The sequence below is a fragment of the Perognathus longimembris genome, chromosome 13, assembly GCF_023159225.1.
Source record: "Perognathus longimembris pacificus isolate PPM17 chromosome 13, ASM2315922v1, whole genome shotgun sequence".
In the NCBI taxonomy this organism is placed as follows: domain Eukaryota; kingdom Metazoa; phylum Chordata; class Mammalia; order Rodentia; family Heteromyidae; genus Perognathus; species Perognathus longimembris.
Window position 1 is genome coordinate 35,428,435 of NC_063173.1, and position 18,633 is coordinate 35,447,067.

Genomic DNA, 18,633 nt, shown 5'->3' on the forward strand with positions numbered 1-18,633 from the left:
TACAATCAACAATGGTTAATTTTGATATGTAGTTGTGAACAACTTCAAAACACTTAAGTTTAAAACTCTTGCAAGCACTTTTAATTGATTAGGAGTGATTCTAGATGCACAAAATGATTGGACTCGTGAACAATAATACAACTATATCTAAGAACAATTAACTTTTGCTGGCCAAAAAGAAACGTATGATTGAATGAAAATGTGTATAAAACATCTATAGAGTATTCTTGTCAAATATAAATGAAATTAACTTTATTATAGAAATCATTCTGGGATTTCTAGGGAAGACAAATACTTACATTTTGACATAAAACAAATTGGATTATATCGAAGACACACTCTACCTTTTAGCTATCAACTTTTTTCTTCCTTGAATTTATATCTTACCCTTTTTTTTGCACATAAACTTCATTTGTTAACAACCTTTGGAAAAACCAACAGATATTTCTTACATAAATCTAGTGCATGTTGTTCCAGGTTTAATTATATGCAAAGGAATGATACAAACTTGGAACGTCAGTCCATAAACTATGAGCAGATGGGTAGAAGTATTCAATATATCTTGATAAAACTCTTAAATTCATGGCAAATCTTGTTGATCATGGTTTTCTTTTTTTTTTCCTTTAAACAACTTCATGACCAACACAGATCAAACATCCATCCAGTCTACGTTGTTCTTTTTTTTTTCATTATAACATACAAATGCCCATTTACAAATAATACATAAAAGGAATAAAAGTTTGGATACCAAAATGAAGATTTGTTCCAACTGACACTGTGCCTTCTGTCTGCAACGGTCTTTGTTTCAAGTCCATCCCCGGGCGTCCAATCAATGCAGGACAGTTGTAGAATGAAGTGCTTATAAACACCCATTTTTCTTAATCTTCTGATCACCCAACTGTTGTGTCCACATAGTCACTGACTAAATTAACAATTTCCTGTCTTGTTTTTTACTGTAATCTTGGCCAATATTGGGACATATCAGGTTCACTTCCGGGAACTTGAACTGGAACTGACACTCCAGGGGAAATGAGTCCTGGAAATGGAAGGAAGAAAAGACATGTAGATCTTCTCTTCAAGAGACAGACATGGAATATGAATGTATAGACTTTCTTTTAAAAAAAAAACCTCTAATATCTCCTTAAAAATTTTACCATACTTTAAAAATAATATTTCAACTATTATAAAGAAAAGCAGCACATTACTATTGACTCCCAAGTTCTCCCACCACAAAGAAAAGAAAAGTACATCTATAAACATACATGTTTGGAATTTCACCCACAGTGTTAGAAAGACAAACATAGTTCAGTTACAGTGGGAGGCAGAGGGGGCCTAGAAGGCCACAACTTCCCAAAGCCCCCAACTTCTATGACCACATTCAGAAGACAACTATTGTCTATATTATGCCAAGTTACTAACTAGACTCTCTGAGTCAGTTTTCTTCCCCAGAGACAAAGGAAGCAAAGAGTTCAATATACTCTTATTTGTATGCAGACCCAGGAGGTTTGTAAGTAAACTATGGGTGCTATGTGAGAGACCAGCTGGCAAAAGAAGCTCCACAGGACCCCACCCCCAAGAGCCGTGCTCACCTGTGGAAGTGGTGCCCGAGGTGCCCATGGGCTGACTTGTCATGTGTGTCTGCATGTGCGGCGGCGTGTATGTATCGTAACTCCGCCCATTCACTGAAGGACTGGTGGGCAGCATGCAAGAGTACGAGGAAGTCTGGCTGGGGACAGGGGGCTGTGAGGAAAAAAGCAAACCTGTGGTTACTGAGCAAGCACATAGCCACTTCTCCAGGCTCAACCTTCCCTAGGAGTTCTGCCAACAAGTCTGCTCACAAAGAATGCTTGTCATGCATTTTCCAGATGATAAACCCAAGGCCACAGCCAGGGTGAAGGTGCCTAGGCACTAAACGTCGAATTCAGCCATTTGATATACACTAACAAGACTTCATCCATTTTCCTCTTCACCTCTGTTGGCATCATTAGAGAACATGTAGCACAAGGTAAAGCATAGATCCTCTCCTCACAAATCCACACAAATTAAGACTCCTGTGACCCCCAAATCTGAGATCTCAAGCAGTAGGAGGAGCACTGGGTAAACTGTAGTGAACTTTTAGGATTCAAAATTCTTTGAGAAGACATCTCTGTAATGACCTCAGGTTAAATCTAACTCATCCTCATCCTGAGAAATAACTATGACTTCCTAACTGGTCCTAAAGCTCTGATTGAGTTTTGTCCACAAAATGATGTTACCTTCTAGGAACTCAGAATGGTAGCACTGAGGAGATTAAAAGCCTTCTGGTAACTAAAAAAGAAATATGTAGATGGTTCATGCCTATAACATCAACCACTAAAGAGGTAGAGATTGGGACGGTCACAGTTCAAGGCTAGTCTGTGTTGGGGGTGGGGGTGGGGGAATTTTCAAGCCTACTATCTCAATCAACAATCCAGGAATGATATACCTGTAATCCCAATACAGAGAAGGCATCAGTTGGAGAATCATGGACCAGACTAGCCTGGGCAAAAACTCAGCACCCTATCCAAAACAAATATATAAAGTAAAAAATAAATAAAACTGGGAGCTGGCACCACTAGTAATCCTGTAATCACACCTGTAATCCTAGCTACTCAGGAAGTGGAGATCTGAGGATCACAGTTCAAAGCCAGCCCAAGCAGGAAAGTCTATGAGACTCTTAACTCCAGTTAATCACCAAGAAGCCTGAAATGGAGCTGTCATGAAAGTTAGCCTTGAGCACAAAAGTTCAGCAATAGCATCCAGGCCTTGAGTTCAAACTCCAGGACCGTTATGGGTATGCATGTGCAAACACACACACAAAACTGAAGATTTGCCTCAGGTCGCAAGTGGTAGAGCATCTAACAAGTGTTGGGCTCTGAGTTCAAACTGTAACCGTCCCTCCCCAAAAACGACAGAAAATAAAATACACATAGCCAAGACAAAGCTCCTCTTTGAACTATAGAAGTCGCATAATATTTTGTTTGGATTCTTTTTTGGTGCTAGTCCTGGGGCTTGCGCTCATGGGCTGGACACTGTCACTAAGCTTTTTTGCTCAAGGCTAGCACTCTACCACTTAAGCCTCAGCTCCATTTCCAGCCTTTGTTGATTGTTAATTGGCAATAAAGAGTTTCATGGACTTTTGCTTTCACCCTAACCATGATCCTCAGATCTCAGCCTCTTGAGTAGCCACTGGCATAAGCCACTGGCATCTGGCAGTTTTAAGTCAATGTTTGAAGTAACCTGACTCAACAAACCAATGTGAATGCGGGGGGGGGAGGGGAGACCTGATATCATAGCCATGTCTGTTCTGTTTCACACTTTTCCCAAATACACATTTTTGTCATCTTAACAGAAACCATGGTGTCACTACAACATATAGAACTGAATGTGATACTCAGTGCCCTTTGTAAGGTCTCAAGAGTCAAACAAGTAAAGAGGGCCAAGAAAAAGCAAATGATATGAATCACAAAACATAAGTCAGAATTGCAACTTTTATTTGTTTCTAATTCCTATTATTTTTAATTTTTATTTTTTACCAGTTGGGGGCTTCAAACTCAGGGCTTGGGCACTGTCCCTGAACTTCTTTTGCGGAAGGCTAGCACTCTACCACTTGAGCCATAGTGCCACTTCTGGCTTTTTCTGTTTATGTACTACTGAAAAATTGAACCCAGGGCTTCATGTATGCTAGGCAAGCACTCTACTAAGCCACATTCCCAGCCCTTGTTGCTAACTCCCATAATCACTTCCTCTAGGAAACCTGACTTCCGGAAAATTCTCCAGCAATTATAACAACACTAAAGCATGAGCTGCTAACCCCCTAATTTCACCAATTGCACTGTGGTCAATATCCAGATGCAATCAAAATAAACGTCTGAATAATTCTTCTAGAGTTGATTAGCTACCTATTCTTATAGTCTGAAGACTGTGAAACATTTACTTTGCTGATATTTTATTTCAAAGACCAATGAAATATGTTCAATGCAGAACAATCTATGTAACCCCAGAGCCATGTCCAATGGGGTTCAAGAGACCAGTCTCACACCATTGAGCTGCTGTATGGAGAAGGTCCACCTGAAGACAGATCTGTAATTTCCCACCAAGAAATCATCCCAAAACAAAGGTCTCATACACGTACACTCAACCTGCCCTGTACACATTGCATCACAAAGCACTAGCCTAATACAGATGTTAGTGAGATAAGGATTAATAAATATGTGGGACAGAGCTAAGAACAAGGGCAGGTTATAACACCAGGGAAATAACATCAAGTTTCCAATCAACTAGGATTGTCACCAACTTATCACATAAATTACAGCTGTCACATTAAATTTCCAGCAAATATTTTCTCTTACATTTTTATTTTAAGATGGAGAGAGAAAACAAGTTTTTTCTACCATGCTAAAACTAACTCCCTGTGTAAATATAAGCCTCCTTTCTCATTCTTTTTTCTTCCATACCAGTTTATCCCAAATGTCCTAAATAATGCCCAGCATGCATATGTGTATTCGATATTCACTAACATGAACACACATTGTCTAAATAGTAACCTCTTAGTATCTCATAATTCACTAGCATTATTTCCACAAGTTTCATTGATACACAAAACACGCCTCACTACCACCAACACTATCAAGCTAACATGATGATAAAAGGCAGATTAACTTGACTGAACAGGTCCAGTGTTTGTTTTTTAAGTGCATGAATCAATCAATCAATCAATCAACTAAAAGAGATTTCATTGACTGTCTCAGACTTGACTGGTCAAACTAATCACTGTTGTGAGAAGGGCTCCCAAGAGGGAAAACACAGCCGATGAGGTCTACAGGCCCTGACCCATTACCCGCTCCTCACTTCTGACCCATTACCCATTCCTCCCATTCTGTGCAGCTGGCAGCCAGCCTCACTTACTTGCATAGGCAGGTTGTTAGCCATGGTGAAGCTGGGCATGGGTGGCAGAGCACTGTATGTGTTGGTGAGGGCGGTGTCTGTTCGGCCCAACATAGAGCCAGATGTGAAGGAGGAAACTACAGGGAGAGAGAAATGGCAGATCATCCTGGTGAGAGTCAGAGCCCAGAGCAAAGAGGTTGAAGCACATTTCTTGGTAGTGCTAGTATTTCAAGTTACCAGGTGTGGTGGGCTGTGGAATCGGTTGGTAGACACTGGTGCTGAAACTACTGCTGATAGGAATGTGACTAGGGGTGTTGCTAGCCTGTCTTCTCTGGTTCCGTAGTTTTTCTTCTCTTCTCCATTTGGCCCTTCGATTAGAAAACCATACCTAAAAATTTATGGACTAGGTTAGTCCTCTGTTTTCTCCCACCCCAAGCCCACCCGTTACCTCTACTGCTACCCTCCTGGGCCATGGCAGTAAAGTATTAGCAGACCAAACTTGGTATTAGGTATGTAAAGGAAGCATATTTGTGTGTAGAAACACAAAGAACATATGATCATAAAGAACACATGATCCCTGGGTACCTGTATTCTTGCTTCAGGTAGATCTATTTTGGCTGCTAGTCTTTCCCGGGCAAACACATCTGGATAATGGGTTCTCTCAAACTCTGAAAGAATAAATTGATTTGATACACTGTGGCTGAACTACATAAAACGCATGGACCAAGCTCTCTTGATCCTATTACCTCCAACTAATTCCTCATCATTGCATTAACTGTACTTTGAAGAACCTTCCCACCAGAATCACCTTAAGATTTTGTTTGGAATGATATTCAATGACAAGATCTCTGGCTCTGTCTTTGACCTGAAATAGCCAAATCATCATTTTTCCTTTCTAATTCAGACTTTCAGCCTTTGAGTCACTTGCATATGAAAAGAAGAAAGAAAACAAACACCTAAATACCCTGAAAAGATGCCCAGAGGGAGGGTGGAAAAAAGACAAAATGGAAAAGAAGAAGAAGAAGAAGAAGAAGAAGAAGAAGAAGAAGAGGAAGAAGAAGAAGAAGAGGAGGAGGAGGAGGGGGAGGAGGAGGAGGAGGAGGAGGAGGAGGAGGAGGAGGAGGAGGAGGAGGAGGAGGAGGAAGGAGGAGGAGGAGGAGAAGGAGAAGAAATTGTTCAGTCCTCTCTGCAATGGGCCTTGGCTAAATTTAGCTCTTTGTACAGATGATGTGGCATTTACTTTGATTTACTGCCTCTCTACTTTGAAAACTCCATCACCTTTCTCCAGAGCCTCAATCTGCTCTTGGGTAAAGGATGTTCTATTTCTCTGCAGCTTCCGCTTCAGCTGAAGGCGCATTTGAGCCTCATCTGAATCCTCTCCATTGGAACTGATGGAGTTGGTATTCTCTCCCCCTCCTTCCTGTTGCTGGCAGCCATCTGGAACAAAAAGAACAGGACAGTAAGAGAAATGTGGAATCACTTGAAGCCACCGAAAGGGGCTTGATGTAGTTATAAACTCCAAGAACAAGATAATCTAAGTGTCACTGAAATGCTCCCATGGTAATGGTCAGCCTTCTTTTAATGAAAAAACATTGATCAAAGTGATTACCAGATCATAATCCCCTTTCTTTCTGTTTTTATCAAGATAACCACATATTCACTAAGTGACATTTCTCTGACAAAGCAGAAACTGAAGTTTCTGATCAAAACGATCTTTCATAGGTAAGCCTGAATCTTCAAATGCCTCACTCATCCCATTCCCTTCCTCTACAGAATGTATTTACCTATAGCTGTGTTGGGAAAATAGAAGAGGATGTTCAAGATTTCAGCTGATCTATAATCAGTAATTCCTATCGAATCAATTAGATGTTGATAGGTTTGTAGAAAATGCTATTAAGAAACCAAACCAAGCTTGTAATCTTTAAAAAAAATATTTATCTAGTTTTTATTTGAATTCTGCACAGTCAATTTCATTTTAAAGGTTGTGAATTTAGAAGTGCTTGCATTGTTCTGCAGTTTTATTCAACTATTGTATGAGTGCGCTTTGCCTTGACACCTATTACGAGCACAGCTGTAATTATATCATCACCAAGAACAGGCTATAATTGCTGAAAATGGAATTTTATATTTAGATAAAAGGACTGTCCATTCTTTGTAATGTGTTGCACCAGAGAAAAGTAAGATTTCTTTTAAATTTTTAACGTGTAATTTTAAAAAAGAAATCGTAGAGAGTTCACTAACTAGCTAAATATGCTATGCTGCAGCTGAATCCTTGGCATATCATTTAAGTGGTACATTTTTAATTAGGGCATTCCACCACTTTTAATGTAATTTCTATCATTAAACAGGAGAAAGTTTTATTGTTTTCCTTTGCTGCTTGGAGGGCGAGATATGCACTTGGGCTAGCTGTCTCTGCCTCACACCTTGCCTGCCAGGCTCCAGTTTACCGGGTGGGAAGGAATCAGGCCCTGGCTAAGCTTTGGGGCCATGGTAGAGTGGGTGCTAAGTTGTGAGTCCTGAATCCTCCAAGGAACAGCAACAGGGACCACCGCCTCCCCCTTCCTAACTTGGCCAGTTGGGGTGGGGGTGGGGAAGGGCCCCTGCTAGGAAGCCATGGTGGGAATCGACATGGCCAGGAATATCATTTATAACCAGAAGACAATAGGCAGTGCCTTCAAAGAGTTCAGGGAATTGTGACAGGATCTACTGGGATCTTTTCAGGAACTTTCAAATGTTTTAAAACCCAAACTTTCTCCCCCATTTAAACAGGCGGATTCATCGGCACTGGCCACCATATGGGCCCTTGGAGAACTATTGAGATGACCACCAACACTTGAATAGCGAGGGGCTGCTTTTCAGCACCACACAATGCCCTGCGAGTAAGGGAAACTATTAAACTCCTGGGGCAGGAGCGTTGGCAAACTTTCGTGGGCAGAATTTTGAGGCCACAATGAGCACGGACAACAAAAGGATTCTCTTGAGGCGTGCAGCGGGCCACATTGTGTAACAAGAAGCCCAGTCAACAGACTTTTCAGCGAAGTGTGTTAACCCCTCTGCTCTGCTATCATTAATCACTGTCCAAAGAGCGGGCGCCTCCGTGCTATTTAGGGCGCTTGGCTGGGGGATGGAGAGTAGATGGGGGGCCAGGGCAGGGGGTGGAGGGAGGTAAGAAGGGTGGAGGAGGACCCAGGCTGGGTCTGTGGGGCGGGTAGAGAGAGGAAGGATGCAGAGGAGGTAGTGAGGGAAGGGGGGGAGAGGATGGAGCTGGGTGGGGGAGGAACCAGAGAAAAAGGAGAAAGGGGTCTCTCCAAAGATCTAGAGGCTGAGAAGGTAAAACAAGAAAGGATAGAAAAGAATGCAAAGAGAGAAGGAACAAGAGGAGAGAGAGAAAGAGAGAGAGGATGAGGGAGTGTGTCTTAGTAAACAAACCTTGGTTATTTGGGGTCATCTTGCACTATTTTAGAAAGGTGGGGGGGAAGCTTGTCTGAGGGAGACAAAGCTGGACTCACGTGTACAGACACAAGTCTCTGTGCTAATTTACTGCCCAAGTTTCTGGGTGAGGTTGCCATGTATTTTTCAGGGGAAGAAATGAAGAACGCTTCCCTTTCCCTTTATCTTCAGGGTTTAGTGAATGAGGAAAACTAGAAAGAGCTCTTTTTGCCAACTAGAAAGGTCCATGGGCTGTTGCTTTTGGCAAAAACACAGTGACCATCCTACCTGGGGGGGGGGGGGTGGAGGGAAGGCTGCATGGCAGGAGGAGAGAGAACACAATCACTAGTGCCCAGTGATGGTCCCAGCCTTCTAGGAAGACTGAACCCAGCCCCTTTTCTGTCACATTAGTCCTTGCCAATTCAACAAAGCTGCTGAGGTCTCCCTCCTAAGACCCTTGCAGTTAGCATTCTCTGCTCTCCTCCTTGCTTCTCTGACATGCCCCTGATTTTAAAGCATATCAATTTGTATAAGTTTAAATGAATATTCTTTCTCTCACACACACATATGCACACGCACATCACATGCATTCTTACACATGCCTGCTGGGTCTCAAGTACAGAAAACATTTCAGAGAAGGAGGAAGTCACCTGGGACTGGAGAACTAGATTTCAAAATTTAAAGACAAAAAAGAGATGGTGCAATGAGAGCCAACTAGGAGAAAACCCATTGCTACCAGATCCCCCCATACTGCCGGAGAGTGTGCACCTCTTAAAATGTGTTTTGCTACTTAAACTAACAACCATTTGCAGCTAGGCTGTGAGACAATCACTTGGGTTGGGTACTTTTTACTTCTCATTTCCCCCACTCACCCTCCAGTGGATTTACCTTCCACCCTTTTAACAAAATAAAACTAGAAGTCAGCTCTTGATTCCCCCACGGTAGACCCTAAGTGGTAGACAATTAAGATATCTTCTTTAAAAGGAGCCCCCTCCCAGCTATGCAAAGAAGGGGGCTTCAATGGGCTCCGTCCACCTTCCAGCCTAATCCGTTAGAAGGCCAGAGAAAGCCTCTCTCCCATTATCCCAGCCCCAGGAACATCTGACGCTGGGGATAGGATTTGTTTCTTGGAAGGAGGGGGGGGGGGAACTCTGGGAAATAAAATCATTCCTTAGTTTCTTAGTGTCTAAATCAGTGAGGCGGAAAACAAGCAAGAAAAGATAGCAACCCGGTTGCGGCACCTTTCAGCTCTGGAGCTCGGATCAAAACATTGTAGCATCTGTTGAAAGAGAGACTGACTAAATCCTATAGAGGGCCCGGGTATTATGAAGGGCGGGGGGTGAGGGGGGGAAGGAGGAGATAAGAGAAAGTGTCTCGGTGATCCCCCAAACCACCAAATCGCTGGAGAATTGGGGCTGGATAGAGTTGTCTCTTGTTGTCAGCCCAAGTCGTCACGATTTTATTCACCGCCGCTTAGCATTGATCAGATGGAAACCATATTTGTCTCCCTCTAAGACCTAACCTCGCCGTATGCTTTTGGAGTCGTGGACTCTAAAAACCTAAGATCGGCTTTCCCCGGGTGGAGAAAGGGGGGCTAGAAAGGAAAGGGAACCTTCTTAGCACCAAGCCGCAGCCCCCCAAGCCCACCCGCCACTCTGCTAAGCTCGCTGGGGACCACGCGCCCTCCCACCTCAGCAGGGGCTGTGGCCGGGGGACTGCGGGAGAAATGTGCTTGGGGGAGGTGGGGGGGGTTGGGGCGGGCGGATCCTGGAGATGCCAGGTCGCCCGGACAGGTGATGACCCAGTGTTCTCTAGAACCTAGACTGGTATAATTTAAGAACTCCTGGATTAGCGCCACCTCCCGCCCCAACTGTCACCACCAGGCCCTCTCGGTTTGGCTTTCAGCTACTCGCCTGCCAGCTCCCCTGGATGAAAATCTGCCCTCATCAGGAGCCACTCCCGGTACTTCTGTTCAGGAGCCAGGAAGCAAGAAGGGGGTGTCCATTCCCTGTGCATCCCCACCCCAGCAAACCTGAGCCCTGGCTTCAGAAAGCCGGTGGGCTCAACTCTTCCAGGCCTGGCGGGGAGCCCTTCCCCAGACATCTTTGGAGCAAGACTTCAGTGGTGAGGTCAGTAGGATTTCAGATTGCTAAAATAGGAGGAATGGAGTTGTGAAGTTCAAGCGATCACTTAGGTGTGTCCAGGGGATCCTACTGTTTCAAATTACGATCACGGTTGTCTACAACTGGCCAGATCACTCGCTGGTCCCGGCAAGTGTGAGCTCAGTGTTGCGCTCCCAGGAGCCACAGGTTCGAGGTCCACAAGCGGTGGACACGGTGGTGCAGAAAAGCTGAGCACCCGGCCCATCTCGAGGCCTCCACCGGCCAAGAGGCCGCGCTGGGAAACAGGGACCGAGCGCTTTGCTCCCTATCTTCCCAGTGTCCGTCCTATATTGTTTTCTGCTCTTAAAACTGACATGTCTAATTGGCAATTGGTGCCGAATCGTGTCCAGAGGTCTCTTGTGGAACATTTCTACAGCTGTCTCCTTCAACTAGACGCTTATTCATGTCGCCTTAATGAGAAACAAAACGTTCTCTAATGAGCAATTACAGAGCGACACGATTGTTCCCATAACAAATTCTTGCGAGTGACAGAAGCATCCTTTGTACCAGATATTTCGCATACTGTTACCGATTTTTTCCCTTCTCTAGCCTGGCTCCGTGGAAGCGCGGGGCACGCAGAACGGACCTGAGATCCGAATGTGGGGACTCGCGGACAAGCACGGGCAGCAACGCGGTCATCGCGGTCCCAACGTACCGCCCCCCCCCTCCCGCCCAGGAGCCTGGGCCCGGATCCCTCAAGCTCTGCAGTGCTCCCAGGAGTGAGACGCCACGTCCCATTATCCCGCATATTATCTCCTTGTCATGAGGACAACAAATACCGATTAATCTTCCTAGTAAACTGTTTCCTATTCTTGACCAAGCTACTTGTTGGGGGGGGGGAGGGGAGGAGATTGCCAACGTAGCCCCGAGCCCCACCCGCTCCTCTCCCTCCACCCTTTCTCACAGATCCCACCTCTTCTCCCAGCCCTGAGCCCATAGGGCACCTCACAGTCTAGTTCACAGCCTCCTCACCTACCCCCACCCCTTCTAACTAGTTGCCACCCACCGAGAGTGAGAACTGGGGGCTTCACCGAGGGAGGGTAGGTGAGATGTTGACCAAGGTGATTTAGTTGAGAGAGCACCACTTCCCAGGCCCAGTCCTTCACTCGGCTTTCCTCTGCACCCTACTCATAATCACATAATTTGCCAATTACAGCAAAAGGCAAAATGATACAATCATGTTTACCTCGCAGCCTGTCAGTGTGTTAACTTGTCACATTTCTACAGCAAGGGGGCTCTCCGTGCATTGTAATGTCATATTTGAATGGGGGCACCACACTGCTTTGCTCTTACGCATACTCCCACCCATGAGTAAACACACACACACACACACACACACACACACACACACACACACACCCTTAAGGTCAACAAGATGGTTTAACTAATAACACCTACATACAGTGCAAGGTGACCAAGGCTATCTGATGCAATCCCTTTACTATGTGTTCCAGGTACAGAAGCCCAGAACAGAAAAAGGTTGGAGCAGGAGAGGACAGGCATGGAGAGTGGGAAGGATGGCTTGTGTAGGATTACCTTGTGTAGGTTGCCCTGGCACCGAAGTCCCGGGATACCAACCAGGGCGGGTGCCCCAGCTTCCGGGCTGTCCATTCAACATCCTTAGCTTATCATACATGCCGTCTGCGCCCATCTGTTGCTTTTCGCTAGCCAGGTTGCGAAGAACTCTGTTTATTGATGACACCTGCAAAGCAAACCAAATCAAGCCAAATGGTAGCGTCTCCTGAAGATGCAATCACCCCAACCATCTTATGTCCCATCTTAGATCACCCAACACTTAAAAGAATGACTCTCAACACATTACAAAGCTCCCAGCCCCCCCCCCCAGAGTGTCTTTGAAGCTACTTCATGAAAAGAATGACAATCATCATTTGGGGCATGGAAATTGAGTTGGGTACGAAATTGGGGGGCTTTAAGGAGGGCCACTTCACATTCTCTAGGTGTCTTTGATGACCTAACTCAGAGGATTGTTTTCTTTGTTTAAAGACTTCCTGATAAAAGATTTAGACTTAGTTTAGAAATTGCTTTCATTTTATTTGGTGGGTTTTATATTAGAGCCGAGCTACTTGTACACTGCCTGAAAGACGACTCAGGCAGGTGCACTTGTAGGGAATAAGAGGCGGTTTTTCATTTTTATTTCCCTTCTTGACTCAAGTGTATTTCCCCTTCAGTTTGTAGCATGCAAATGAAAAGAATGACTCTCTACACTTGACTCCCATATCCCAGACAAAAAGTCAGGGCATTCCTCTCAATATCTGCCAAATAAAGAGAACACTTGTGAATCAGGGAAGGGACAGTAATGAAGAGACACGGAGAGGGAAGAGGTGGTAAAAAGGAGAGGAAGACAGCAGTGTTGATCTTAGTGTAGTGAAGGCAAATGTTCTCAGGGAACTTACACTTGGTATGTTATCGTTGGTACAGACCCCCTCGGACAATAATCTGTCTCGGATTTCCCAAGCAAAGATGGACGGGCACTCCCGTTTATACTGGGCTATTTTGCTTACAACTTCTGGAGTGGCTACTCTCGGTTTACTACCACCGATTGCCCTGGGTCTGATGGAGCCAGTCTCGTAATACCTGCCCAGAATTTTACTCACACATCCGTTGGACACCTGCATGGGGAAGTGGACAGAAAACCACATTATTAATGATTTCAAGACAAAAATAAAATTGTTTAAGTATGCATTAAACAATGACAAGCTTACGTTTTGATTGTCCAGCACGTGGACTTTTGCATCTGCATGGGTCTATAACACAAAAATATACCTTCAATGGTATGAGAACTTACTGTAGAGAGCTTTTTTCTTAAAATTACATTTGTAGCCCTAAAAACTACAAATATGATGATATTTCAAACAGTTTGAAATAAAAAATAATTTTAAAAAATTTAAATAACTGTTTTTTCCTAAACACTGCCTGAAGATGCATCAAAACGAAGTCAAGTTAATTTTTGTAGTGTGCTGATTTGCTAAAAGTGGCATCGTGTCTTCAAGAACAATGGGGGAAAGTTAACTGGATTTTTACATTTTCCCTTAAAAGTATGCCCAAATGATTGTGAATTCGAGAGGGGTAAATAGCATTTGCTTTTTAAAATCAACATATATTCTTTGTATGCATGAAGAATGCAAACAAATCTATCAAAATCTAACGTGAGTGGGGGATGGGAGAGGAGAATTAAATTAGGCCAGTTTATGTAACTCAGCTCATTACAGTTCATAAACTGCTCCTACAATAAATGTATGTCTTTATCAAATAAAAAGAGAAAAGATTTTTTAACTTCACACACATTTTTTTTCTTAAGCAGATGAATTATCTTATGTAGCTGACTCAGGTTGAAAGAGGTAGGGAAGGATGGTGGAAGGAGAGGGGAAAGCGGGAAGACACGGGAATGGGGGTGGGAACTGGGCCCAATAGGTAAAGGTGGGGGTCCATTATTAGCAGAGTTTACAGTAAGAAATGAAGAGAGGGCGCTGAGAGTGGAGGGCCGCAGGGGGGCGGCGGATGGGGCGGCGCGCCGGGAGGATCACCTGCAGAATTCGGGAAATGTCGCACGGCCGGGCCCCGCTGTGAGCTAGCTCTACGATCTTCTGCCGGGTGGAGTCCGGCAGTGGCCTCCCGTTGACAAATACACCACCGAGCTGATTCACTCCGCTGTGACCTGAGGAAAGGGGGGAAGAGGAAAGAAAAGAGGAGAGGAGAGGACAGCAGATCAGAGGGAAAAGGAAGAAGTGGAGGAAGAGTGGATTGAAGGAGGAGGAGGAAGAGGGGTAGGAGAAGGAGAGGAAGAAAAAGAGGAGGAGGAGGAGGAAGAAGAAGAAGAAGAACAAGAAGGAGGAGAGAGAGAGAGAGAGAGAGAGAGAGAGAGAGAGAGAGAGAGAGAGAACCACAATACATCCTTAGCTCCCTGCCAACCTGTGCCAACCTCAGCAACCAGGTCCTTGGTATAGATCAAAGCACCCATAACAATAGGACCACCAGCCCAGCAGAGCACTGACAGCCAGGCCCCACATACATTCTCCTCCTGCTGCCTGGATTGCTGAAGCTCTAGAGTCAGCCCCAGGACAACCAACAAGAACATTACTACCGACAACACACCAGAAGTGTTCCCAGCCTCCTCACACACGACCCAGCTGCCTTGCAACTCACGAAGTGCAAACAACTGGCTCTAAATGTTTCTTCTCAATAATCGTCATGTGTGTCTTCAAACCTAGGTTGGATAGAAGCCACACTCAAGCCTCTGCAGTGTTGGAGCAGTGAAAGCAAACCCCACAGCCTTGCACACTCTTGAACATTAACATCCTGAAACATTTGCATTATGATCAAAACTCCCACAAAGGCACCCCCTTTGAATATTGCTTTTAATATTTTTTAAATAGGAGGGAAAGGAAAAGAGAGTAGAGAAGAACCAAAGCAACAAATCTGTAGCTTCGCTGGGTTTCTATGCCTCCACTTTCAGGCACTTAGGGTCAGAACCCGGACCCAGCAGAACCCTGCTCTAGCCGCAAGTAGTGCGAAGAGTGAGGAGATTTCTCACCCAATACCAACATGCATGCTCGCTTTACTTTCACAGCTGAACTCCCCACCCTCCCTTCAGCCAAGGACACAGATACGGTTAAAATTAAAAAAAGACAGAAAAGAAAAGGGGGAACCCTATCATAGTGTCTGAATCCTATCTGTATCTTGTATCTCACAACCTCACCCCATTGTCTGGTCTTAGAAAACAGGGCAAGGCAGTGAGCACTTCTATACCCCCCCCCCCCCCCGAGAACCACAGACATACAAATAAATTTCCACTTCCTCAAAATTCTCCAACCTTCAGCCCCGACTCTAGCAAGCAGCCCTCCCAGGAGAAGATGTGGCTTCCTGCGTCTCTTCTCTCTTCTCTCTTTTCCTCTCTCCTCCTTGGAGCCTCCTGATAAATTGACTCCAGGAGCCTGAGCTTCTTAGCAATAAATAAGCTCCAAATATAGAAGAGGGGGGAAAATATGATGAGCCTCTCTGACATTTGTCTTTAAAATAAAACTAGCTGCACGTCAAGTTTGAGCTTAATTTCTGGAAATAGCGGAAGTCGCTCCGGATCATGCATGGAAGGCTAAATGAAAAGATCAGTCGGGGCGCTTGTGGCAGCCTTGTCACTTTGTGACAGTGCTCCGCTCCGGGAAATTGCATCGTCACGACAAACGGGACCGTGATAAAACGACCCTTTCCGTCCTTATTTGTAGATCACTCAGACAAGATTGAACTGCACTCGTTTCCCCTTCGAGGGGAACAGCGTTTTCAGGGTAGCCCAAGCTTAGGGCTGTTGGGGGGGAGCTCACTAAGGGAGGGTGACCCAGAGCTTCAACTGGATGAGAAGTGACAGGCCTTTGGGGATCTAGGCTCCGGCCAGGGCAAGCGCAAGCCAGGACACATCGAGGACAGAGCTTGCCTACAGAGCAAGGCCTTTGCTGGGCTTCTGGTTTCTCCTAAATTCCCTTCCTTGCCTTCCTTGGTCTCCCAAGTCTCCTAGAACTGCTCCAGCTACAGAGCCTCACCTCTGGTCACAGAAGCCTTCCAGAGAAAGAAGGGCTGGCCCAGAGAGATGGAGAGGACTTTCCAAACTCTACACATAGTCCGTGCAATTCCCAGCCTACAAGAAAAGCTGAAAGCCGAAAGCCAGCAGAAGCGTGCAAGGCCGCCTAATCTTAGACTTTCCTCCTCTCCTCTATTGCAATAATAATAATAATAATAATAATAATAATAATATAATGTGATCGCCACAACAGCCACTATAATAACGTGATCGCCACAACAGCCACTATAGCTGCCAGTGTTGGCCCAGGAGACACTGAGAACCAGAACGCCTCTGCCTGCATCGAAATGGCAGAGAGGAAGGCCGGCTCTAAATTCTCCTCCCAGGTTAAGCCTCAATCATTGTGTCTCTTCCCTAGGGACTGCTGGCACTCTCGCCCAGTGGCGATGATTATGCGCCTAGAATTCAACGCGAAGCATCTAATAGGAAAACATATGGTGTCAATTTGGATGCTCTGGTCCTCCTGCACACCCGGGGAATGAACGACACAAAGCCCTGCAGGCTGGCCTGTGACCCTGTGGCCCTCGGGATTTGCCAGCCAGACCTCAGTGGTAAATGCTCAGGGCTCAGCGCCTGGACCCACCTAGTCTGCTGCTAAGGAAGTCTGAGCTCCAGGGGGAGAATCTAGTCACCGGTGGGGTGGGCAAAGGAAAGGCATTGGTCTCATGATGGAGAGGAGGGGATCCTGGCAAGCCCTGGGGTCTGGAAGGTTCTGCAAAAACTTGCCTCAAGGCTTTACCTTTGTGCCCTTCCCTTCCCTTTGTGCCTACCAACCCTCGAGCAGTAGGGGACAAGTAACTCTACCAGAACTGAGGGAGACCCTCTTAAAGACAGGCCACTAAGAAGGCCTAGGCCTTTCCACACTTCAAGTGGAACCTAAGCCGTGTACAGATTCCAAACTTCAAGCCAGCCTAGTTTCACGGGGCCTTCAGACTAACAGGCCTAACCCTGACAAGCACCAGCACCTACAGACGGAGCAGGAAGGTGGATGGTGCCCAAATGGCCTAGGCAGAGGAAAGAGGACAGACACGGAAATATCAAAGGCACCTCTGGGTCTGGGACCCCCGGGATCCATGCAGAGAAGGGCATTTCCAACTCTTGACACAGCCTCCACACTTTTCCCACATCCAGTAAACCCTGCTCTCAGCCCTACCCCTGAAACAATTTCTGCAGTGCTGTTTACCAGCCCTACCCAACTTCAGGCCTGGGGGCTCGCTTTCCTCCAAGGCTTATAGCTGGGATGGAGAGGGGAGGAGCTGAGGGTGACTAGGGGAGGGAAGCCCCCACCTGGCCTTGTCTGTGGAGACATTCAGTCTTGGTTAAACCCAAAGGGGCCTCCTTCTCTCAGAACAACCAGAAGCCTTTGCCCCGCCCTACCCAGCCCAGCCCCTCTCCCTGGGGTCAGAGCCCGGGCAGGGGCGGGGAGGGGGGTGTGAGTTACAGGATTGGGGTGGGGGGAATGGAGTTTCTCTACCGCAGCACGGAAAACTTGGGTTGTTTCTGTTGGGCGCAGCCCTTGGGTTTCCAGAATCAAGCAAAGCAAAGCAAATGTCCTCCCCTCCCGGGCTACTTGGCACCGGGGAGTGAAGAAGCCACGGCAGATCCAGGGGTTCTCTCCCCGCGCACCCCCCCCCACTCCCGCCAGGTGGCCTGACCAGCTCTGGTTGCCTCGGTTGCCTAGAGCCTCTGAGTCCTCCCGGACCCGGGCTGGTTCCCGCTCCAGCCCCGAAGTCCGCAAATGACCGCAACACTTACTGTTCTGCATACTGGCGCTGGTTGGGGGCTTCAGAATCCCACGACGCTCGAATATGGGGCTCTGTTAGCAAGAAAAAAGAAGTTAATCTCCAGTGCACCAGGTAGGCTAGATTCCCACTAAGGACCTGGGGCAGGATGGGGAAAGTCTTTCTCTTTAAAGAAATTGGTCTATTCAACCACTTGGGGCGATCACAGGGTCATCCAGATCTGCTCTCCAGTGCATACCAAAATCTACCCTTCAGCCTTCAAATAACAATGTTCCAAGATTCCTGCCCCTTCCCAAATCCTTTACTAGTTAATCTTTTAATCAGAAGAAACGATGACCCGATTTTGATTTTCCCCCCATCTGTACTATAATGAGAAAGTATTCTGGAATAGTTTGTTTCCATTCTTAGAGAAGCAATGCAGAACTTGCCTGAAATCTTGATGTCTGTCCACTCTTATAAAAGGCCTCACACATCTGCACAGCCCTAGTTAAAGTCTTCCTCCTAAGACAAAACAGAGGGAAAGAGAGGAGAGAGATAGAGAGGTGTCAAACTGATTGGGAAGCACAGGTAGATGGGTTAGAGCTCAATCACTCTGCCAAGAATGCCAGCATCACACCCAAATTCCCAGCAGCCTCTCCCCTAGCCATCAATCCCACCCTTTAGAAAAGGCTGCTTTGGCCTAGCTTGAGAGTCTAATCAGCTACGGTTCCATTTTTGTAAAAAGTATCAAGAACCAGGGAGAGGGAGAGTGGAAGGGAAGGCCATGGAAACCATGGAAATGGAATAGTGCTAAAAACTGAGAGAG

The 18,633-nt window shown here is 45.9% G+C and overlaps 1 protein-coding gene across 6 annotated transcripts; it reads right to left on the bottom strand.

The window, feature by feature from the left end:
• Positions 1-230: 230 nt before the first annotated feature.
• Pax6 (paired box 6) lies at positions 231-17,899 on the bottom strand. Of its 6 annotated transcripts, none has more exons than XM_048359832.1 (11): positions 17,842-17,899; positions 14,042-14,172; positions 13,220-13,261; positions 12,911-13,126; positions 12,033-12,198; positions 6,184-6,342; positions 5,491-5,573; positions 5,143-5,293; positions 4,927-5,042; positions 1,590-1,740; positions 231-1,036 (listed from the first exon to the last, which is right to left on the bottom strand). In XM_048359832.1, the coding sequence occupies exons 1-11, from the start codon at positions 17,849-17,851 to the stop codon at positions 951-953; spliced, it is 1,311 nt and encodes a 436-aa protein (XP_048215789.1). In that variant the 5' UTR covers positions 17,852-17,899; the 3' UTR covers positions 231-950. The 6 variants fall into 6 exon arrangements, with proteins under 6 accessions (XP_048215789.1, XP_048215790.1, XP_048215794.1 ...); XM_048359837.1 differs by having other exon boundaries at positions 631-1,036; positions 13,112-13,126; positions 17,842-17,851; XM_048359834.1 differs by having other exon boundaries at positions 631-1,036; positions 13,019-13,126; positions 17,842-17,851.
• Between the last annotated feature and the right edge of the window lie 734 nt (positions 17,900-18,633).

Excerpts from the sequence above, each read along its gene's own strand:
- Pax6 (XM_048359832.1), bottom strand. Across the intron at positions 6,343-12,032 it reads GCCAGGGCAACCTACACAAG|ATGGCTGCCAGCAACAGGAA; the intron begins GTAATCCTACAC and ends TTTTTGTTCCAG. Across the intron at positions 1,037-1,589 it reads CTCGGGCACCACTTCCACAG|GACTCATTTCCCCTGGAGTG; the intron begins GTGAGCACGGCT and ends TTCCATTTCCAG.